The sequence below is a fragment of the Chrysemys picta genome, chromosome 7, assembly GCF_011386835.1.
Source record: "Chrysemys picta bellii isolate R12L10 chromosome 7, ASM1138683v2, whole genome shotgun sequence".
Classification (NCBI taxonomy): Eukaryota; Metazoa; Chordata; order Testudines; family Emydidae; genus Chrysemys; species Chrysemys picta.
In genome coordinates this window covers 46,762,644-46,786,904 of record NC_088797.1, presented here as the reverse complement: position 1 = coordinate 46,786,904, position 24,261 = coordinate 46,762,644, and the positions used below count along the sequence as shown (strand labels likewise).

Genomic DNA, 24,261 nt, shown 5'->3' with positions numbered 1-24,261 from the left:
AAGTTGGACTTTTCATTTTAAATAGCAGAATAGAAGACAGCAAAGAAGATTAAATATGTTCCATCAGTCATGTTTGAGCATCTTCTTGTTCTGGGCTCACCAAATGACTTTTTTTATGTGGGATCATTCATGTTGGCTAAGTAATGGAAAAGTTTCATAGTTTCTCTCATTTTTTGATTTTTTTTGTGGTTCCATTTCTTTATTAATTAAATCAAATCAGATTTCCTTTGAGACTGGAATAGTAGTTTCAACTGTGATTACTAATTTCCCTTTAAATTTCCTGCAATTACTTTTGTAAGTTTTTGCCTCTTTCTAAAATTGTTATATACAAACTTTAGTATATTTTGATTAAAAGTCCTTATTATGCGCATTGCACATTTTAACATACTTATGGTAGTAATATGCAATTGCATACCTGTCAACATTTCCTAGCAAAAAACTACAGGTTCCGCTTTACACATTTGTATAAATATGTGTAAATTTACATAAAATTGCATTCTTCAGAAATAGAAGGAAAAAAGTAAATGGGGGAAAATCCAGAAAATTCAACAAAATGCTCTTGGCTGGTTTTCTCCCATAAAACAAACAGTTGATTTTTCATGACTGCTCATTCTAATGATTGAAATCGTCACTGGTTAAAATCTTTGGTTAATCTCAAATAATTTCTTTTGGAAGATCCAGAAAGAATAAGTGTTTACATAAGTGCCTGCAAAACTCCACCAGAGAAGAAAGGTATTTTGAAGAGAATCCCACTTTGAAATCTAATAATTATTTGAAATAGAGTTTGAAGTACTTATATACAGTAACTCCTCGCTTAACCTTGTAGTTATGTTCCTGAAAAATGTGACTTTAAGCGAAACAATGTTAAGCAAATCCAATTTCCCCATAAGAATTAATGTAAATGGGGGGGGATTGGGTTCCAGGGAAATTTTTTTCACCAGACAAAAGGCTATATATATATATATATATATATATATATATATATACATACATAGCAATGATGATTGTGAAGCTTGGTTGAGGTGGTGGAGTCAGAGGGTGGAATATTTCCCAGGGAATGCCTTCGTGCTGAATGCTGAACTAGCACTCGGCTGAGCCCTCAAGGGTTAACACATTGTTGTTAATGTAGCCTCACACTCTACAAGGCAGCACAAATGGAGGGAGGGGAGACAGCATGGCAGACAGAGACACACACCCTGTGTGTGTGAGAGAGAGAAAGAGAGAGAGAGAGAGAGAGATGTGTATTGCCCCTTTAAGTATGCTGACCCCACTCTAAGTACATTGCCTTTTTAAGTAGATCAGCAAGTAGAGACCATAGCTGCAGCTAGCATGCTTCCTCTGTCCTGAGCCCTGTCGTGCCCCCACCCGGCTCTACGGAGATGGGGTAAGCGGGGGGCAGAAGCAAGGGGGGAAAGGGGGACACCCTGACATTAGCACCCTTCTTCCCTCCCCCCACCCCCAGAAAGAAGGAGGCTCCTGGAAGCAGCTCCAAGGCAGAGGGCAGGAGCAGCACATGGCAGTGGGGGGAGGGACAACCGAACTGCCGGCAATTGATAGCCTGCTGGGCGGCTGCCGCATAGGGAATTTAGGGGATTGGGGAGCTGATAGGGGGGCTGCCAGTCCACCATGGTTCCAAGCTCCCACCAGCCAGCTGCAACAGGCTGCTCTTTCTGCAACTGGTGGACAAAGCAGGTGGCTGCCAAACAACGTTATAAGGGAGCACTGCGAAACTTTAAATGAGTATCTTCTCTAATTGATCAGCAACATAACAACGAAACAACGTTAACCAGGACAACTTTACGTGAGGAGTTACTGTATGTATTGATGGTGCAATGCTTATTGGGGAATGTTTTCAATAACAGCTAAAAGCTGCCAGTGACAATCTTTCCAATAATTGATAGCTATCAATGTTTAAAGGACACAAACACATTCAGTGGTATAGAAAATTTCTGGATGAATCCAAAATCGGATTCTACAATTTTACAGATCTACAACACACACACACATAATCTGTGTCGTTATGTTAAGTGTGGATCAAGCAATTGATAGGTACTGTCCTTGTTAATCCAGGATACAAGCCATCAAATTAGGTTAACTGAGTATAAAGTCTATTTTCCAGGAACGAAGGCAAATAAAGAAAAGTTCCAGAAATAAAATAGAAATAAACTGGCAAATCCTAAGCAATGAGGATTTGTACTAGATTTGGGAATATAAAAGTCTATAAGAAGAACTATGGTGGGTGCTTAGCACCCACTGGCCGCCCCCCATGAACACCTCCCCCTTTCCCCAGTGTGTCCTGCCTGCCGGCAGGCCCCACAAATCTGCGCCTCCCCTTCCCTCCTAGCGCCTACTGCCTGCCGCGGATCAGCTGTTTTGCAGCGTCTGGAGGCGCTGGTGGGGGGGAGGAGCAAGGGCGCAGTGCGCTCGGGGGAGGGGGAAGAACTGGGCGGAGAAGAGACGGGACGGGGGTCCGGCATTAGGGAAGGGATGGAGTGGGGGCGGGGCCAGGGAGGAGCACCCCCCAGCAGATTAGAAACTCTGTGCCTATGTCTCTTCCTGCAATACACTTACAATTGTGACCAGCAGATGTACTGATACTAGATCCTTCTTGACATAACAAATAGGGGCCATCTGATTATAACTCTAGAATTCTCACCATTTGTGGTACAAAATATATTAGACAAGTCAACTTTCAGGACATGTTGCAAAAGGGCCCATTTGTTTCACCTGGCCTTTGAAGAGAGGTAGATATATACCATGGAATTGGAGAATTAGCTTTTAGTTACAAGCCACTGCTTGTTTGAAGCATTTTTGTAGCCATTCAGGTCCCAGGCTAGTAGAGAGACAAGGTGGGTCAGATAATATCTTTTATTGGACCAATTTCTGTTAGTGAAAGAGACAAGCTTTTGAGCTACACCGAGCTCTTCTTCAGGTCTGGGAAGGGTGTTCGGATTTTTTTGCAAGTTTAGTTGCACAGAACAAAGATTCTTAAGATAAGTAGCATCATTAATATATGCCATCTCAGGAAAAATGATCTACTTTTGAGCAGAGAAATTCCAATAAGCAATTTTTTCCTTTAAGTCCATAGTGTTAATGGCCTAATAACCTTATATAGCACTTTCAGTATTCAAGAATCTGGTCTACAAAGATGTGCACTGTAATCATTCACAAAATGATAAATATGTACATTATTTTGCCTTCTAGCTCAAGAGCCATGTAGTTTTGGACTAGCCACTTTTTGTCACATCAGATAATTCAGATTTATCTCAGCCATCTAACAAGAGTATTTTATTAGCCTTCAAAGCCAGTTCCCAGGAAAAATTTTATGCAGCCTTTGTCAACATGAAATCAGCTTTTGAGTCTACTGACAGAGATCATCTCTGGGAGAAACTTGCGAAGGCTAGGCTTCTTTATCTTGAAAGCCCTCCATAGACAAACAGTGGGCAAGATTAGGATTGGGTGGCGAGATAAACTAATTTACTTATCCATCATAAGAGACATCCAACAGGGCTGCTTATTGGTCCATTTTCTTCTTAATTTTTACATTAATGAGATTGTGACAGCTTTAGAAGTAGTGCAACATTTCCCTCCCAAAATTCTGAACCGATTTGTGTGGGTCCTTCTTTATGCAGACAACATGGTTCTGTGGTCCCAAACCCCCCTAGGCTTAAAGTATATGTTAAAGGACTTTAGCTCTTTTTGCAAGTAGGAGAACCTGACCATAAACTATAAGAAAACTAAAGTAATTTTCTCTGGCCACAAACCAGAACTGTATAAATAGATGAATGATGGCCATTATACTGAACAGGTCAGTTTTTTCCCCTGTTTGGATATCTGTTTTACACATAATGACCAGTAGGATAAACATATAGAGGAGTTATAATTTTAAAGGTATAATTGATTTGGGGGAAGGGTAAATCTTGTGTTTTTAATTTGCGTTTTTAAAACTCTATTTGTTTTTCAGAGTTATCAATTTAAAATTTGGATTTACTGTAGTATGCACAGTGGTCTATGGCTAAAATGGTATATTGATAAACTATGCTAAACTACTAACTGAGTAAATTTTAATGCACTGCAATCCAAATTTAAAAAAAATCCTAATTGTTCTTTGGTGTGATGCAACATTCACGAATTACAAGATTCCTGTTCATGTTCATGTTAGAGACAAAAGACTGCATGGCCCATGGATCTGCAACTCAGATACATAACTATGGATCTGGGACCTGGATTAATTTTTTTGAAGACATTTTTGGATTAAGGATCTATAATTCCATCTCAGGGGTTTTAGTGAAACATGCTCTCATGTTTTGTGTTGTCAAAAGTATGCCTCAAAGGTATTACAAAAAAATAATTTACAGTTGCTTGCTTTTTCTGTACAATAGTGGACAAATCCTTTACACATGTGATTAGCCGCACTGACTTCAACTGGTTTATTCCCATGAGTAAGGCAGCAGGATTGGACCCTATATGTATACATTCAAAGAGAGAGAACAGCTGCTATTGCTGTAATGTACTGGAAATGGCATTTACTTTTAAGGGTAAAAAGATGGGAAAGAAGGTTAATTGTAAAACACTCTCCTACATAAATCAATAATTTCAACAAATTATTCTTTTTCAGTCTTGGTCCCAACCAAATCACTAATATATTTCATTAAGCATATTTTCAAATACTTATGGAAAATAAATAATATTGGTAAGCTCAGCTTAATAGGAAGGGGATAAAAACTACAAAATATGATTGGAAATCTAGATATTTGTTCAAAAGTCAACATGATGAAAATTCACCACTAGACACAACCACCATAAAACTCTCAAGTCAGGGTTCGAACATTTTCTGGACAGATGGTTTACTTAAACACGCTGACCTCCTATCAGACTGGATTACTGCCCGTAATGCTCTAGTCTTTTCTATGGTAAGTGGGTCAAATGAGGTTTTATCAGAGTATTTTGATCTGATACATCATGGTCCCAAAATGATTTATTAAAATCCACAACTGAAATTTTTTTTATATATTTCTACTGCAAATAAAATTTATCTTTGGGAAACACACCCCACTCCAACCCATCATACTAACCTTCACATTTTTCCAAGATCTGGACAGTTTCTCCTAGTTCCAAGACTAAGCCTTGTGGTATAGATCCTCGGAAGCTGCATATCACTAGAAAAAATAAAAGATAAAGGTTACATATTGTCTTGTTTTATTCTTAAAACAAAGGAGACTCACATATTAGCTTAATTTATTTATACACAAAGAGCTGTTACATATCTGCTAAAAAAAAAATCTTTCCCATTTTGCCAATTACTTCCTCTTGTACATTTTCTCCCTCTTACCACAACCTTGAACTCCATTATGTTTAAAAATGATCCATACTTTTGGGGGAAATAATCTAGGTTGAGGAAGACCTCAATCATTTTTAATAATTGATCCCAGATGAACTCATGCTGTATACCAAGATTCACTTCACCTATGAACTTATAAAGTGGAAGAAATAGCACTGATTTTATTTGGATCAGGAATATTATTCTTGAGCATTAATGTACATAAAAAGGGAGGCAGATTGCAGAGATTACTTTTCTCCAACATTTCTATTCATCTTCAAGCACGGTCTGGCGCTAATTTAATATAGGAAAGCAGTTATTTTTAGATATTTATGATTAAGGCTATTAGAGAATGTGTTTTTTGTTTACAAATACTGAATAGGTTATAGAGCTTTAATAATTTAGAGATGACAGCCTTAAGTGTTGTGTCTTTTCTTCCAGTTTTTTTATTGGTTAATTACTGTAGAACTGAATTAAGAAAAATCACTTTATGAAATGTCTTGTCTTAAAAATGAATGTAGGAAAATATAAATAAAATAAATCACCAGTCAGAACCTAAATCTAACAAGAAAGGAATTATTTGTTGGAAATGCATAACAAAGTCTTCCTTATCCATGATACTTGTTAAAATGCCATAGTGGCACGGCTACTGGTTGTTGTTGTTGTTGTTTGGGTGGGGGGCAGGTTGTATTTTTTTTTTACATTAATAGGTCATGTCAACAGTGACTAGGATTACATATAATTATGATCATTCTTTTAAAAACCTTTGTATCTATAAGTGTCATTAAAAGTGTAATTAAAAATGGAGAAAACAGAAAACCCACTTTCTCCTGGAGAACTAACATTAAGATGGTTTATATATACACTGACAATACACACATCTTGTACATACATTTTACACACACACACACACACACACACACACGAGGTTTATAATGGGAAACCATGAGTTGAAATAGTGACCTCCAGTGGGGAATAATATACTCAGGCTAAAACTCCAGACATTTGCCTATAAGTAATTTTTTTTTAAATTTAAGAGGAAATATCTTTTCCTTTAAAATTAAACTCAAGACTATGGGCCTAATTCTCCATTCAGTTGAGGTGCTTCTCACTTCTTTACTTCACACAGGCATTTTCATATAACAAGGAGCCACTGTAGAGAGTCCTGTTTATAAAGCCCATCCATGCACAAGGCACAGCTTTCTCAGGAGCTGGTCTGATACTGTGGAACATACTCCCACAAGAACTATGGACCATCAAACATCACCATTTTCTGCTCCAAGTGCAAATCACACTTCAACCTTCTCTAACATGTAACACAGTATATTTTTAAAAACTAAAACCTAAACCCTAGCAAAACAAAAATTTCACTGCACACACAATTTTCCCCCTGTGGAGAGGATGACAGGGGAACAAACCACATGACCAGTTTAGTCACATTGCTTAATGCACTAATGGAAACTACACAGATTCTACAGTAACGATGGAAGTATAAGAACCTACATATAATAGAATGTTTCTCTTCCGGCTTCCTGAAGATCTCTATGCAGTGTGCACAGTCAAGGAAAAAGGGTCATGGCTGGACTTCTCCACCAAACCCCAGCCATTTTAACAGCTCCTTGGGTCTAGTGGCAGCCACTGTAGGCTAGAGCAGACTTCACTCTTCTAATTTATGTCAGACAGGACAAGCATCCAGACAGCTCCAGGACTGGAGGAGTCTCAGGGTGACTTAAAGCCTGGCTGGGGCAATAGTGCAAAAATCCTTTAAATCACATACAGATATTCTCAATCCATTGGATTCGGTTTCAATCGCAGGGGAATTATTATATATAATTATAAATAGGTCCTGTTATTGAGGATAAGAACCAAAATACTAAGCACCAAAGTAGAATAAAGTTATTGAGACCAGTTACAACATTCAGAAGTTATACGCTCTGATCAATACACTACAGCAGTGGTTCTCAAACTTCTTTGATCGCGCCCCCTTCTTCATGTCTGTAGTAGTTTACACCCCCCACCGGGTAGCCGGACAGCAACTGCTGCTCTCCAGCCACCCATCTCTGCAGGCAGAGCAGAGAGCAGCGGCAGCTGGCCAGGAGCCGAGCTCTAAAGGCAGTGCCGCTGCCAGCAACAGCAGAGAAGTAAAGGGGGTACCTTTTCTTCTCCTCTGCTGCTGGCAGCAGCACTGTCTTCAGAGTTGGGTGCCCGGCCAGCAGCCCCCGCTCTCTAGCCTCCCAGCTCTGAATGTGCATAGTACTTTTTTCACCCTAAAGCTTCTCACTCTCTCTCCTCCAGAATACATTCCACACCTCCCTGCTCCCAGTTGGAGAACCTCTGCTTTACCTTCTAGGTAACTTCTCTCCTTTTCCTCCAATATTTTACAAAACTGTCTCTCTGAAAAGCTGAAATATTTGTGTGACTTTTGCCTTTTTTTTCCCCCCACACACTTTGTATGAAAAACTAGATCTACCTCAATTTAGGCTTAAACAGTTTCTTTTAGCCTTTATTATGTACATTTTAAGACAAAGCTGTTATCACCTATGAATTACATATACTTGCAAAAACAGATATGGCAAGAAAAATAATTGATCATGTTACCTCGCTTGGAAACAGAATGACGCTTTCAAATCTCTGCTATGTTCACCCCTTCGTCTTCTCCACTCTCATTGTTAATTATCTATCTTTCATCCCATTTTGAAACTGTGCAGATTCAGCTTACCAAGTGACCTCATCTGTGTGCCTAGGTATTCTAAATCCCTAGTTAAAGCATTCTCATGCACAAATCACAATAACTAAACCTGAATAGACATGGTGACAGCTACCCTGCACATAACCTAGACCGGGGTCGGCAACGTTTGGCACGCAGCTCGCCAGAGTAAGCACCCTGGCGGGCCGGGCCAGTTTATTTACCAGCTGACGTGGCAGGTTCGGCCGATCGCGGCCCCCACTGGCCGTGGTTCGCTGTCCCGGGCCAATGGGGGCAGCGGGAAGCGGCGCAGGCGAGGGATGTGCTGGCCGCAGCTTCCCGCCGCCCCCATTGGGCCGGGACGGCGAACCGTGGCCAGTGGGGGCCGCGATCGGCCGAACCTGCCGTGTCAGCAGGTAAATAAACTGGCCCGGCCCGCCGGGATGCTTACCCTGGCGAGCCGTGTGCCAAACGTTGCCGACCCCTGACCTAGACTAATATATTTTTGCTTATCCTGATAAAACTTACTTTCATCTGTCTACTTCTGTCAGCCCACTGCTTCCATTCAGTTGTTTTTAACCTTAGTGATCTGTTTTTGTAGCTTTGGTTTTTTACTTGTTAGCTTGTCTTGTTTGGGGTGGTGGGTAACCTGTAGCTAACAATTCCCTCTTGATACCCTGTTTCACCCTGCTATTTGCATAGGCCAAGTATTTTACAGATAAGACACACAAGCTAGTTTCATGGTTTTACTCCTGGGGGAATTCTGTGCCACGAACACGTGCATATTTCATGCTCTGCGTATAGTTTTAATTTTTTTGTGTGTGTGCAGAAAATAGCATCTGCTGAAAAGTTGCTGCAGTTCCGTCTTTTGCCCGCCAGAGGAGCGCTGTGGTGCTAGATCACAGTAGCCACTCCTGGCCAGCCCCACCTATGACAGGGAAGAGAAAGAGCCTGCCTTCTTCAAAGCGCCTGTCGGGCCAGGTCAGGAGACAGGTGGTTTGGGGAGACAGACATCGTGGGGCTGCTGGGGGGTCAGACAGGGGCTCATAAGTAAGGCTACATTTTAGTCACAGGTATTTTTAGTAAAAGTCATGGACAGGTCACTGGCAGTAAACAAAAATTCACAGTCCATGACCTGTCCATGACTTTTAGAATATACCCCTAACTAAAACCTGGGCTGGGGCGCCACAGGTGTTGGGGTGGTGGTGGTGGCGCAGGACCCCTGCTGGTGCTGGGGGGGGGAGGGAGACAGGTGGCAGTGCCCAGCCCAGGACCCCTGCTGGCACTGGGGGGCGGGGGGGCGCAGTGGCAGCATGTGACCTGGGACCCATGCTGGTGCTGGGGGAGGGAGGGTTGGCGGGGCTGGCAAGCTCCCTACTCAGCTCTGACCGGTGTGTCCCTGCAGCTCCTAGGGGAGGAGCAGCCAGGGGAGCGCCACACGCTGCTCCCGCCACAAGTGCTGGCTCTGCAGCTCCCATTGGCCGGGAACTGCAGCCAATGGGAGCTGCAGGGGCGGCACCTGTGGGCGCGGTCAGCACAGAGCCCCCTAGCCCCTCTACCTAGGAGCTGCAGGGACATGCGGGTGGGAGCCGGGAAGCCCCCCGCCCAGGTAAGTGCTGCCCTGCATCCCAACTCCCTGCCCCAGCCCTGAGCCCCCTCCCACACATCCAAACTGCTGCTGCTGCTGCCCTGAGCCAGCACCAGCCACTGCAGAAGTCACGGAGGTCACAGAAAGTCACAGAATCCATGAGTTCCGTGACCTCCATGACAGACACGCAGCCTTACTCATAAGGGCTAGTGCGGAAGGACAGACTGGGTCAAGGGCTGAATGGGAGTGGATGCACAGGGGCACAAGGGGGAGAGGGTATAGGGCCACATGGGGACAGTGGAGTAGCTGAGTGGGTGCACAGAGACACATGGGGATGGGGAGGGGATGCACGGACACATGGGGATGGGGGAGTGGGTGTCTGAGTGGGGATAGAGGGACACATGTGGACAGGGGGTGCAAGGACACATGGGGACAGGAGCAGATGTGCCTGACTGAATGGGAGAAGCTAGGGGTCCGCCAGGGTCTGCATGGGGGACACTCCCTAACAATCTCTCCCCGTCCCCCCCTAAAATCTGTTCCATACTTTTCCCACTCACACCCAACAACTCTTCAAGTTCATACCCAGGCTCCTTCCCAACAATTACTTCCTCCTCCCTCAGCTCCTCCATTAAACCTGATTCCTCCAAGCCTTTGCACTGCTTCTGAGGGGTTCAGGAAATACAGTTCTGTACTGTAGTTTAAATGAATTATTACTGAGAGTTCTGTATTAATATGCCTAGTAAGGAATTTATTTGTCAAAAAACATTTCCTGAATCTTTTTGGTTGTCTGTATTGTTAACACGCACAATTGCTGACAGGCATTTTGAAATAAATTACCAAAATAATTGAAACTGGTGTGATTATATTGTGTTATTTTGACAAACAAAATATGCAGAATTTTAAAATATTGAGTGCAGAATTTTTAATATTTTGGCACAGAATTTCCCAGGAGTAATGTTTTACACAACCCTGATGCTGTTTCAGCTAAATTTGCAAATGCTGGATCAGCAGAAACACATACAAAAAGCAAAAACTCCTTTATATTTTCTTAAACTATATATATATATATAATATTCATTTCGCTAACATTATTTAGTATATATATTTGACTAAGAATTAGTTTTCTAACATCTTTTGTCAAAACAAAAAAGGTGAAAATTTAACTTGCATTCACTGCATACATCAATATGCCTTTGAAAATGCAAGTCAAATTAATCCTAGTCTAAACTGGTGCAATATCATTGAAGTCAGTGAATTTGCATCCATTAAATTGGCCCAATAAGTTCAAGTGGATACAGTGATCTCCAGCCCAACCTTTATCTGTATTCTTTTTTTTCCCATACTCCCTCCCTACCCACTCCATGACATCTCATTCTTTTAGCTTCAGCTAACTCATTCTTCATCATTTTCTTTGTATCCATACTCCTACTCTCACTTTCATGCTTTCCTCCATGTTGCTTCATACATCTGGAACTCGCTCCTGCCTCTGATGTGCACAATGGCTGTTCTTTCTTCTTTCAAACCACCACTAAAAAGCATGGATGAGATTCTGAGCTGCATCTCTTAGTGGTGCAACAAAAAATTGCAGCCAGAGGGGCTAAACTGGCTTCAAGACACTGTTACACCCTACCGATCCTGGGTTACTCAGGGACCTGGAGAGGCCCCTTCATACTGTTCCAGCTCTTTTACCTAGCATAAGAGTGCCCAAACGGAGGTGAGGGCTTTATCCCTTATGTCTTCCATAAAGTCTACAGGAGTTAACTCCAAAGGTCATGTCATACACATCATTTTAACAAAACCCCACTATGATAAATGCATCTGCATTTTATATCTGAATTGTGGGGGGGTTTTCTTAACTGTAAAATTCTTGGGGCTAGAACTCAAGCACAAAACACCTGCTGCACTTAAATAGGAATATGTATTTATTTGTGTTATATTAGCATTCCAAAGCCCTATTCAGGACCAGAGCCTAACTGCTCAGTGCTGCAAGATGATAAAATATTCAGAGAAATTAGTTTAGGTCATAAAATACAGTTTCAGTCAACACTATCTATTCTGCAAACAGAGGACTTCAGTGTCCAGGAACGTTAAGCTATCATTTAATTTTTTAAAAAATTACTCATATGGATAGTGGACTTTTTCCCCTCCCAAATCACTGTGAATGTATACCAGTTTAATTCTCTCTGACAATTCTGCAGTAGATAAAATCATACCTGAAATTTATCTTAACATTTTAATGAAAGAACATGATTTAGAGATTAAAAAAAACAGGAATTCTTTCAAATTAATTTCACCTTATACTTCAACATAAGTTTTTCACTGATAGTTATTTCCCTCTCAAGAAACAGATAAAAAAAAGCAATAACAAGAGATTTTTGGTACTACTACTAAACACTTTCTGCTGCTGCTACTTCAGGATTCCCCCTTACCCAAGATAAGGGATCCTACAGTGTCTGCATTTTTAATCTGAAGTAATCTAAAATCCAGTTTACTAATTTTTCCTCTTTATCCTGCAGAATTTTAACTTGTTCACTATCAGGCCCAGGAAGAGACCAACACTAGATTAATATGGCCAAATGGTGAGAAGCAAGAAGTATCTTTTGAGGAATAGGTTTCTGATGCACAGTTGATACAGAAGGGTGTAACAATGCCTTAAACGCCCTTCTGGGAACCTGAGGAATAATTTAGTACTTACATAGTACTTTCCATCCAAGGAACTCAAAGTGTCTGAAATTACTGAAAGGAATCTGACTTTATGGATTTGCACAATAGCAGCTAACAACCTCAGTAATTTCTATTAAATCCATGCCAAAGGTTTGAATTTTTTAACTGAATTTTTCATTGAATATTTCATTGAAAATGCCAGAAAAATGATCATACTACAATACAGTAAAACAACCTCAATTAAGAGACTAACAATTCTAGATACAGTTTAATAAATAAACTAGAGGTTTATATTAACAATATTGACTCTAATCGTTAGCCACTGTTCAATCTCCCCTAAAGGGGCAACCAGAATTACCATGACACAGAGAAATTTATTTATTTATTTATTTATATTTTTTTAATCTTCAGGCAACAAAGTTGACATAGTCAGCTCTATACTACCTACTACGCACAATTCCCACATAGGGAGAATATTGAGGGAAGGGAGAGAGAATGCCAGGGTGGGGCTGGAGTCCACAGCACTCTGATCCTGAGCTGGCAAAGAAGTCCCAATGGGAATACTCCAGCTGGCAAAACTCAGAGCATCCCTTAGTCTGTTCTAAATTACATTGGGGCCCTCTAGCCCCTAGCAGTTCCAGGATTTAAAAAAAAGCAGAAAGGTGACTTAGAAATGGCCTTTTCCCACTGCTAAGATCAATGCAGCTAAGAATCATTTACAAATAAAAATTACCATCACATTATTGTCATAATGGGTGACAAAATAATGAAAGTGGGGAAGATCATAAAACTGCAAAGAAATATATTCATAACAATAACTACATTACCTAGCTTTTAAATAGAGCTTTTCATCAATAGATCTCAAAGTACTTCATAAAAGGAAGTCAGTGTCATTATCCACATTTTACAGATGGGTTAACTATGGCACAGAGATGAGAAGTGACTTACCCAAGGTCACCCACCGGTCAGGAACAGAACCAGGATGGATAAAAAAAACCTGCTTTTTTTTTTTTTATTTAACTTGGATTTTTTGTGTTTTGTTATTTAAATTATAATGTTTTCTTTTAAAAAATAAACCTGTTTAAAATGAAATCTGAATTTAAATACAAAATATGCAAGGCCTAAACTACTTATTTCTTAAAACAGTTCAATAAAAAAGTATGCTGAATCTATGAGTCTCCATCAAAAACTAAGTGAAAGGCTGCTTTTCCATATAATGAAAGAATTAGGGGATAAACATCTAACTTTTGAGGTCACGCTTTATAAATATGACACAACAGATCAGCCTAAGTAAATTAGGAGACTGTCTCATTTTCAAGAGACTTAAGTGAGTAGGAACTTAAGCTCCAATTACTTTCACTTAGAAAATTTTCCCAGGCTGACCCAAAATAACCAGTTAATCCCTCTGTTTAATAAATCATTTAGTTGTAAATGTGAAACATGTTTTGATTAGAGAAGTTATATGTATCCAACACCCCTTAAGGTTTTGTTTAATAAAAATAAAACTTATAAGCAGTTGTGTGTTTAATTAAATTCATATTACCATCCTAATGCAGCTTGACAAAAATCATGAGCAAAAAGTTAATTATCTAGTAAATAAGCAATATATCATTCAGCATTTTCTATCATAATAAAATTGTACAAGTCTTAGATCTGAAAATATTAAGCTATATAATTGCCTAAAGAAATGTATGTATTAGTGTATTCTCCCAGATAGCAATAATATGTACCTAACCTAGTGTAAGGCTCTATTTTGTTATAAATCAACATCTTTTAATGGGTATATCAAACAATGAGACTGCACCTTTCTTTAAAAAATAACTGAAGTACAATTGAAAAAGTTGATTAAAATCAATTATAAATAAAGGCTTTCCATTTCGTGATTTAAATCAATCTATCCTGAATAAAACCCATTATCCCCATTTTACAGATGGGTTAACATTGGCACAGAGATGAGAAGTGACTTACCCAAGGTCAGCCACTGGTACAGGGGAATAAAACCCAGATCTACTGATTTCCAGGACAGTGCTCCATCCTTTAAGCCATACTAACTAACTATTAGTGTCCCAGAGTTCAGAGTGAGACGGGTACCCAAAAATCACCTATTATAAGACAGGCCCAACAACGAAAATAACAGAACACCACCGGCCGTCATGTACAACCTGTCCTGGAAAACGATCCCTCACTCTCACAGACCTTGGGAGGCAGGCCAGTCCTCGCTTACAGACAACCCCCAAACCTGAAGCAAATACTCACCAGCAACTACACATCACACCACAGAAACACCAACCCAGGAACCAATCTCTGTAGCAAACCTCGTTGACTACTCTGTCCCCATATTTACTCTGGCAACACCATCAGAGGACCCAACCACATCAGCCACACCATCAGGGGCTCATTCACCTGCACATCTACTAATGTTATATATGCCATCATGTGCTAGCAATGCCCCTCTGCCATGTACATTGGCCAAACCGGACAGTCCCTCCGCAAAAGAATAAATGGACACAAATCGGACATCAGGAATGGTAACATACAAAAGCCAGTAGGTGAACACTTCAACCTCCCTGGACATTCTATAACAGATTTAAAAGTCAATATTCTTGAACAAAAAAACTTCAGAAACAGACTTCAAAGAGAAACAGCAGAACTAAAATTCATTTGCAAATGTAACACCATTAATTTGGGATTGAATAGGGACTGGGAGTGGCTGGCTCATTACAAAAGCAGCTTTTCCTCTCCTGGAATTGACACCCCCTCATCTATTATTGGGAGTGGACTACATCCACCCTGATCGAATTGGCCCAGTCAGCACTGGTTCTCCACTTGTGAGGTACTCCCTTCTCTTCATGTCTCAGTATATAATGCCTGCATCTGTAACTTTCACTCCATGCATCTGAAGAAGTGAGGTTTTTTACCCATGAAAGCTTATGCCCAAATAAATCTGTTAGTCTTGAAGGTGCCACCGGACTCCCAAAGTTCAGAGTTGACTGGAGAAACATAGTGCGCCCAGATCTCATCAAGAGGTAGTTAATGAGCAAGATGGAATTTCTTTGTTGAGGAAAAACAGTCTTCTGTCCATTTTCTTGATGTAGGTTGTTTAACAAGCGCCTAGAATGAATTAAATTTATCCCAGGTTTTTTTTTGGTAAAACAACTCCCACCTGTTCATGCTCTCTGTATGTGTGTACATATATCTTCTCAATATATGTTTCACTCTATATGCATCCGAAGAAGTGGGCTGTAGTCCACGAAAGCTTATGCTCTAATAAATTTGTTAGTCTCTAAGGTGCCACAAGTACTCCTGTTCTTTTTATCAATACAGCAGCACCCAGCGTACAAATCACTTGCCCCACTGTTTGTCAGTGAACGGTCAAGCAGAATCAAATTTTCATAATCTGCAAATGCCTATACAAGGGAGAATAAGGTTTTACTTTTCTCGACATGGCATATGCTCATAAAGTGGTATGGGCACAGGCTATAATTTTTGCACAAAAGCATATTTTCTAATGGAGATGATCATCCAAAATGCACATAGAACCTATGGGCCCAATTCTGTCCCCACATGCAAATTTTGACTAAAGCAGATTTACAGTAAATGAATCAGATATATTCCACTTTACCATAATTAACACAAGACAATATTTTATGAATCAGAATTAACTCCATGATGACAGAACAGAGCCCATATTTAATATATTGAATTTTCTTCTTCGAATGTTGACAGCACATTTTATATGCTTAAGTCAGATGTGTACAGTTAATAAATCTCTTTAAATTACATCTTGTAAAACTAAATATTCTAAAGTCAGTATTGTGTGACAGACCCAGACTAGTGGGATACAGGAGTCTGGTAGAGGGCAAATATTCTGTTCCCTGAGTGACCAAAACAGGGGCTGCACTAGAGTAATCAGGAACCTGCTAGAACCAGTTAAGGCAGGTAGGCTAATTAGAGCACCTGGAGCCAATTAAGAAGCTGCTGCTAGAATCAATTAAGGCAGGCTAATCAGGACACCTGGGTTTTAAAAGGAGCTCACTTCAGTTTGTGGTGGGAGTGTGAGGAGCTGGGAGCAAGAGGTGCAAGGAGCTGAGAGCGTGTATTGCTGGAGGACTGAGGAGGAGGAGGACGACGACAAGCATTATCAAACACCAGGAGGAAGGTCCGGTGGTGAGAATAAGGAAGGTGTTTGGAGGAGGCTATGGGGAAGTAGCCCAGGGAGCTGTAGCTGTCATGCAGCTGTTACAGGAGGCACTATAGACAGCTGCAGTCCACTGGGCCCTGGGCTGGAACCCGGAGTAGAGGGTGGGCCCGGATTCCCCCCCAAACCTCCCAATTGACCCGGACTGTGGGTTCTTCCAGAGGGGAAGGTCTCTGGACTGTTCCCCAACCCACAGGGTGAATCTCTGAGGCAAGAATATCTGCCAATAAGTGCAGGACCCACCAAGATAGAAGAGGAACTTTGTCATAATTGTTTTTAGCCTTATCCTGGGGTTTCATTGTCTCTACAAATGAAATAAATGCTAATGGAAAAGTAGTAAAGGATACTCCTGAGGAAATTCTGTGCCACTGTGCAATGCAGAATTTTGCAGAAATTAAGATTGTGTGTGCAGAATTTCCTATGGCCCACAGAAATGGGTTGTAGTGCTGCTAGCCAGCCCTAGGGGCTGCTGGACCCAGCAGAGCCCAGCTCACACACAGAAGACACTGCTGGGGGGAGAGGGAGTGAGATATAGGGTTCCTGGCAGCTGCAGTTCCCAGCATGCCTTGAGGGAAGAAGAGGGTGGCATGCAGCAAACTCCAGGACCAAGCATCAGGCTCTTTCTCCCTCTGGATCCCTGGGTTCTGGGGGGGGTAGGGAAACAGGTGTCTGGGCTGGAGGGGCCACAGCTGGGCTCTGGGGATGAGGGGGTTTGGGTGTATTAGCTGGGAGGGCCCTATGGCTGGGCTCTGGGGAGGAGTTGTGGGTATCTGGCCCCCTGGCTGGACTCGGGAGGGGGGGAGAAAGGGGGAAGAGAAACAGAAACTGGGTTGTCATGGGGGTTTCTTTAACTCTCTACTCCTGGGGAAATTTTTGTGTCTCTGTATTGTTACAGATATACTTGCTGACAGGTATTTTGAAATAAATTATCAATATAATTGAAACTGGCATGATTATGTAGTGTTGTTTTGACAAAATTTGCAGAATTTTAAAATATTGTGCAAAGAATTCTAATTTTTTGGCGCAGAATGCACTATGAGTAAAAGAAACCTAACAGTTTGTTTTTCAAGGTCACGTTCTCCCCATTTATGTAAGAGACATATCTCCAGCTTGCTAATAAACTTTGCTCCTTTCTCCTGGATGAGGACCTGGGGAAATTCTGTGCCAAAAAATTAAAAATTTTGCACACATTTTAAAATTCTGCAAAATTCTGCATATTTTATTTGTCAAAATAACACAATATAATCCTGCCATTCTCAATTATTTTTGTAATTTATTTCAAAACACTCATCAGCAAGCATGTGTGTAACAATACAGACAAAAAAGATTCAGGAAATGTTTTTTTGACAAATAGATTCCTTACTAGGCATCTTAGCACATCTATATGGCTCCACAGAGTAGATGGAAATACTGCTATCTCCATGTATATCAAGTACAAAAGACCTTAAGGGTATGTCTACGTAGCAAAGAAAAAGCCACAGCTTGCCTGTACCAGCCAACTCAGGTTCATGAGGCTCAGGCTGCGGGGCTGTTCCATTGGTGTACAGACTTCTGGGCTCAGACTAGAGCCAGAGCTCTGGGACCTTCCCATCCTACAGGGTCCTAGAGCCCGGGCTCCAGCCCCAGTCCAGAAGTCTACACAGCAATGAAACCACCACGCAGCCCAAGCCCCGGGAGCATGAGTTGGTTGGCACAGGCCAGCTGTGGATTCTTCTTTGCTGTGCAGACATACCCTAAAGGGCAGCACTATCCATACCCCCCCATCCAGGTGTGGAAGGGCTTAGTGTAGGGGGATCCAGGGGTGGCGTGAGAGGGTTCTTTGTGGGGCAATCTGGGTGTGGGCAGCTCGGTGGTGGGCCAAGTGCAGGGACGGGGATCTGGATGCACAGGGGCTCATCGCAGGGGGAATGGGAGTCTGGGTGCGGTCCAAGTGAAGATGGAGTGGGGCTCAATAGGGGGAGTTGGCGTGGAGCGGATGGGGCTCGGCAGCAGGGTCTGGATCCAGGGGGCTCAGTGGAGGGTGGTCTGGGTCCAGGGGGTGGGGCTCAGCGGGCGTGTATGGGTGCGGGATGTCCAGCCGAATGGGGGTTGGGTAGACGGGGGCAGCGCCCCGTACAGTGACCACTCCTCCAACAGCTGGGGAATTATGGGGGCAGGAAGTGGGGGGGGGGGGGGGTTGTGGAACTTCCTGCAGCCAAAAGAGCTTCTCAGGAGTGGGTCTGACCCAGCCCTAGCTGCTCCGTGCAGGGGAAGAAGTAGTCCTGTGTCATCCCCGCTCCCCTCAACCCAATCAGAACTAGGAGTTGGAGCCCAGTGCACAAAAAGAGCATCTCCAGTCCTGCCCCTCCCTGGCTCCAGCTGCACCACAATAGCGTGCGAGTGGGACAGTGTTGTATGCACACCCAGCCCTTCTGCCTGAGGTAATGATTTACATCTCCCCCGGCTGCTCCCAACACCCAAACAAGATGTACCCACTCGGGACCACTGCCCTGAAGGGTCGTGTGAATCAATTATTCTGTGGGGAGAGAGTAAAAGTCTATGGGGGGCATTAATTCTGCACTTGTGCTGTGGTGCAGAACTCCCCCAGGAGTATTTATTATCGTAAATCACTGTATCTGAAGTTGAACATGAAGACAATGCACAGGCTCCAGCTGGTACAAAATGCACCTGCCCATCATTTCTAGGGTCTAGGTTGCCATGAGTACATCAGGTTCATGCTTAAATCCATCCACTCAGGTGCGGCTGCCTCCTCAGTCCCCCAATTTTACTTTTTATCTATTATTCTCTCCACCAAACAAACAATAGTCTAAATTACTTTTTAAATTAAACTGTAGGTAAATTACTGCAGTTGTAGTCATCTGCCTAGATTTCGTCTCATTAAAATTTCAATGCTATGGTTTTAGCTCTGGTATGTTTAGGCTCTGTAGTTAAAATTTGAACAAGGAAAAGTAATTTCCAGAATTGTTTTTCACAAAAACAGACACTTTAGAAGCCTCTGTTAAAAGGGCTTGTAAGATTGCTAATACAGTCCTGTCTTGAGCCTAGCTGACTTTTCTTCAGCATACTGGGAATAAAAGAGATGGAAAGGAAGATATAGTTCAAGGAAACAATCAGCTGATTGACAAGGGATTAGCCTTGACCTAAGCATCTGCACACAAACCTGCTTCATTTGAAGATTAACCATGGAAATAAAAGTGAAACTATGAACTCACAAGTTAGATATTTTCTTATGACACCCAGATACTTAAGGTGAATCAGATCACATCTTATTTTCAACTATTGCATCCTAGTAGATGACTTTAGTAATGAACTGTCTTTCACTGTTTAGCAGGGTGGTTACCCCACTCCTGCCCTGAAGGACTTAAAACAGCCAGGGAGAGGGCTGTGACAGGGAAAAGCTAGGCTGATTGGGAAAGTAGCCACAGCTGGGCATGCCCCACTCAGGCCCAGCTGGTCCCTATAAAAGGCTGAGCCAGAGGCCAAAAGAAATCTCTCTGTGCATTCAGAGAGAGAGAGGCCTGGCTGCAGGAAGCTAGAGACTGGGTACATGAGTGGAGCAAGGCAGAGGAGCTGGGGAGCTCCAGCCGGGAAAGCCCCAGGCTGCGGCCTAGCAGAAGGGCAGCCCAGGGGTAGGCCAAGGCAGCAGGTCCAAACCCAACCTTGCCAGTGATGAGTAGGCTGTTACTGCAATCTGCCCCAGGACGTGGGGCTAGATGATGACTGGCAGTAGCTTTATACTGAGGTGAGGTGGGAATAGTGGGTGGGGGTTCCCCAGGCAGATCCTAAGACTGAAGGGTTACAGCTAGGGGGCAGCACCCCAGGTACAAGGGCACTGGGGTCCAGGGAGGGACACAGGGGCCAGAGGACAGGTGGATCCCCGGCCTTCAGAGGGCGCTCCAAGGCTGGCAGAGCTAATTCCCAACAGAAACCAGCAGGAGCTGCCACAGGGGTGAGTCCCGCACTGCTACACACTGGTATTTCTCTTCAATCTTGCAAGCTTTGCCTTTAAGAAATAAGTGTTAACTTTTGTAGCAGCATTTCCCAAAGTGTGGGATGAGCCAAGGATTAGCTGGATCTTGGGGAGTGTAGAAGATATATAAATTAAGATGAGTAGACTCTTAACACATCATGGGGTTGAACAGAGGTTGAAGAGACCCTAATTGGTTTCATTTTCCTGAAGTGGGAACTCGGTTTTCAAAAGTCTGAGAAACTCTAGTATATATTGACATTTTACTGACTTTTTCAGTGTGCTTTTTTTATCAAGTCTAGGCAAAGAAAAGTGAATCTTTTCCTATTTCTTAAACCTACAATACTCTTTATACAATGTTAATTGAAAACCATTTATAAAATTATTTAAAGTTTCTCAGACAATAATAATACATGCAGCGTTAAAATCAACTTTTTTCAAGTGTACCCATACCTTCTTCCTCCTTCATTTAACAACCAAACTGGAGTCTAAGGGTATGACATGGAAAACACTTACTGATACTTTTTGCACTACTGTGGGAGCTTGTAGTGTATTCAATTCTTACAGGGAAACACACTTTTGAATTCAGCTCCTTTTAAGTAAATGAATATAGTTTCCAATGTTTATTTCAGAATATAAATGCATTTGTATCCTTCAAGTTATTTTTTGTAAATTTTTTTTTGTATTTGTGCTAAACATTATTTTACTAGACATTAACAGGAATAAGCATATATTCTATCAAGAGCTCAATTTCTCCACAACCATTATAATTATTACAGGAAAACACCATAAAAAAGAGTATCCAATAATTTCAGGAGTGGAAAGATTTGAGTCACCACTTCTGTCAAATCCAAACTATGTAATATATATATATCTTATTAAAAATGTTAGCTCAAATTACGCTGTTGTAGGCAAACCAGATATAATGGACCAGATTCTCTGGTCTGACCAAGCTATGCTTGGTGCATGACTACATTTATTTGCCCCCAGTCCCAGGTATAATCAAGGATCTATTCAATCCCTGGGGTATACAAATGCTCACAGTCTCAATGGGCCATTCTAAAAGCTAGATTCTAGGGAGCACTGGTCACACCTCCTTTTGCCTACCAATCCCCCTTAAGCCCATAGTCAGAAGCAGGATTACACACAAGCTGCTTGGGTGGCTCTATACCATCAAAAGAATCACCTACCCATAAGACATCATACTGGAGAGAGTTAAAGTAGATGTTACTGGAAGACCAGGTAGATAAAAATCAATGATTTAAAAAAAATTGGATTTTTTTACTTAAATCAGATTTGATAGGTTTTTTCCTCAAATATTTTATCTAAAGACAGTTTTAATTAAGATCCATTATAGCTCAAAGATCTCATCATGAAATAGGGATTATAAATTCTAATTCTATAGTATGAGACAATATATTCATGTAATGTTTAAGAAAAGTTTTGTAAATAAGTTCCAATAGTTCATGGATTAGGGATCCAATTTTATGGGATTCCAGGGGCTTCTGTATCGATTATTTAGGTTAATCTTTCTATCTACCCAATGGGAGTCAGTGCTCAGTTTAGAAGATATCATCAGAGATACTTAGTTTTGCAGTTCCCAAACTGGATTTGTGTCTCCAGAGATAACATGCTTGTTAACACCAAAACTGTTTTAAATAAATATTATAGAGGTGAGAAATAACAGACCTCAACCCTATTCTGCCTCTGCAAATTTGTGTACACAGAGTCAATCCCTTACCTCTCTCTAAAAGTGCAAAGTTTCAAAAAGTTCAATGAATAGAAGATTGTTGGAGGTGGAACAGATCTGGACAAGGAGAAAAAGTCTGGAGATAAATGTGAGAATGGAGGGACAGGCAGTGGAAACAAAAGTGAAACTATTTGAGCAGCATATTCCAGAAGTTTTGAGGTCCTTCTCATGGTAGCCTTCATTGTTTTGAGATCTACCATACCATTCTCTTACTAGAAAGGAAAACTTATGGCAGAAGGCCATAAAAGCGACCCAGTTTGCGAATATTTTAATGAAGTGCCTCTTCCTGTGGGTAAGACAGGCATGCATCTAAAATGCAAACAGTGCAACAAAGAAATGCTTGCCTGAATAAAACAACAACATGAGAAGAATTCCTTCTCAGGAGGAAGCTGCGTTAAAGATGATAAAAGGAACATGTCTGAACATACAGGATCTTCAGGTTGATAAATTTTTATTTCAGACTTCTTTCTTAAGGACTGCCTGTCTTCCTTCTGGACTATTCTTGAATTCTCATGTTTGAGAAAAAAATATATAGTTGTTACTCTATGGTACTATCATTTTAGATGCAGTTGTGATAAAAAATAAATAGCTGAAACAGGCAGATCTTCCTTTTACAATTTCACCTTTAAAGTAGATTACAAAAAGAGGTAATGATGAAAAAATTACCTGGTTTGTTTATGCAAGAAACTCTCCCTTCCGTATGATTGAGGACCCACACTTCATTAACGTGGTTCAGTCATTAAGACCAGGATACAGTCCACCCAACAGAGCAGATGTTACAGGCAAATTGCTAGATAAAGTGTATGAAAGAGAAATTGAGCAGTGTGCAAAATGTCTAGAGGGTGAAATTGTTAACCTGAGTCTTGATGGGTGGAGCAGTGTCCACAATGATCCTGTTGTATGTGCTTGTGTGACAACAGAAGAAGGGAATGTCTTCCTTACAGAAACAATCGATACATCAGGAAATTCACACACAGCAGAATACTAGCAAGTAGCAGTAAAAGATATAACAAACTGTGGGGAAAAAAATTCAAATGTCTAGTACGCAGCTTGGTCACACACAATGCTGCAAATGTATCCAAGATGAGAAGAAATTATTCAGAATAGAGTGAAGAGTCCCAAGCTAATAACATGGTTGCAGTACTCATTTGATGCACCTCCTAGCCAAAGATTTCAATGTTCCAGAAATAAAGGCTAATGTTGTTGAAATTGCAAAATACTTCCGTAACAACCACTTTGCAGCAGCTGCTCTGATAAAAGTGGGAGGAACCAAGCTAACTCTCCCACAAGATGTGAGATGGAACTCAGTAGTGCACTATTTTGAGCACTATATCAAGAACTGGCCTAATCTGATGACAGTTTATGAACAAAATTGTGAAAAAATAGATGGCACTATCACAGCCAAAGTTCTCAACATTGGGCTTAAGAGAACTGTTGAACACATGCTGAGTACCCTGAAGCCTATTTCTGTAGCCTTCAACAAAATGCAGGGAAAGAGCTGTTTTATTGCTGACGCTGTTGAAATTTGGAAGGAACTGAGTGAGATCTTAAAAAGAGAAATAGGCAATGACAGAGTTACATTACAAGCATTAAAAAAACAAATGGGACAAGCACTATCTCCAGCTCATTTTCTTGCAAATATTCTCAATACTTGATACCAGGGGCAAATCTTAACTGCTGAAGAAGAGGAGTTGGCTATGACATGGACATCCAGCAATCCTCTTTCCATAATGCAACTATAATAAACTTCAGAGCTAAAGGTGAACCATTCAAGAAATATGTTTGCTGATGATGTTTTAAAGAAAGTCACACCAGTGAACTGGTGGAAGTCATGTAAGCACTTGGATTCAGAGACTGTTGAAGTGATAATCTCACTTTTAACAGCAGTAGCTTCTTCTGCTGGTGTAGAAAGACTATTTTTTTCCTTTGGACTAATTAATTCCAAATTGAGAAATTGTTTGGGACCTGAAAAAGCAGGAAAGCTTGTTTTTCTTTTCCAGATTATGAACAAACGGGAAAATGAAGGTGAAGACGACTGAGTTAGCTGCAGAAGCCAATATTTTAAGTTTCTCACATTGACCTGGCTGA

General features: G+C 41.4%; 1 protein-coding gene across 14 annotated transcripts in view; it reads right to left on the bottom strand.

The window, feature by feature from the left end:
* The window catches only part of DOCK3 (dedicator of cytokinesis 3), a 642,920-nt gene that overhangs the window by 533,255 nt on the left and 85,404 nt on the right, over positions 1-24,261 (bottom strand). For all 14 annotated transcript variants that reach the window (XM_065551338.1, XM_065551344.1, XM_065551339.1 and 11 more), the window contains exon 2: positions 5,076-5,159. In XM_065551338.1, the coding sequence (XP_065407410.1) occupies positions 5,076-5,159 (84 nt within the window). The remainder of the gene's footprint in view (positions 1-5,075; positions 5,160-24,261) is intronic.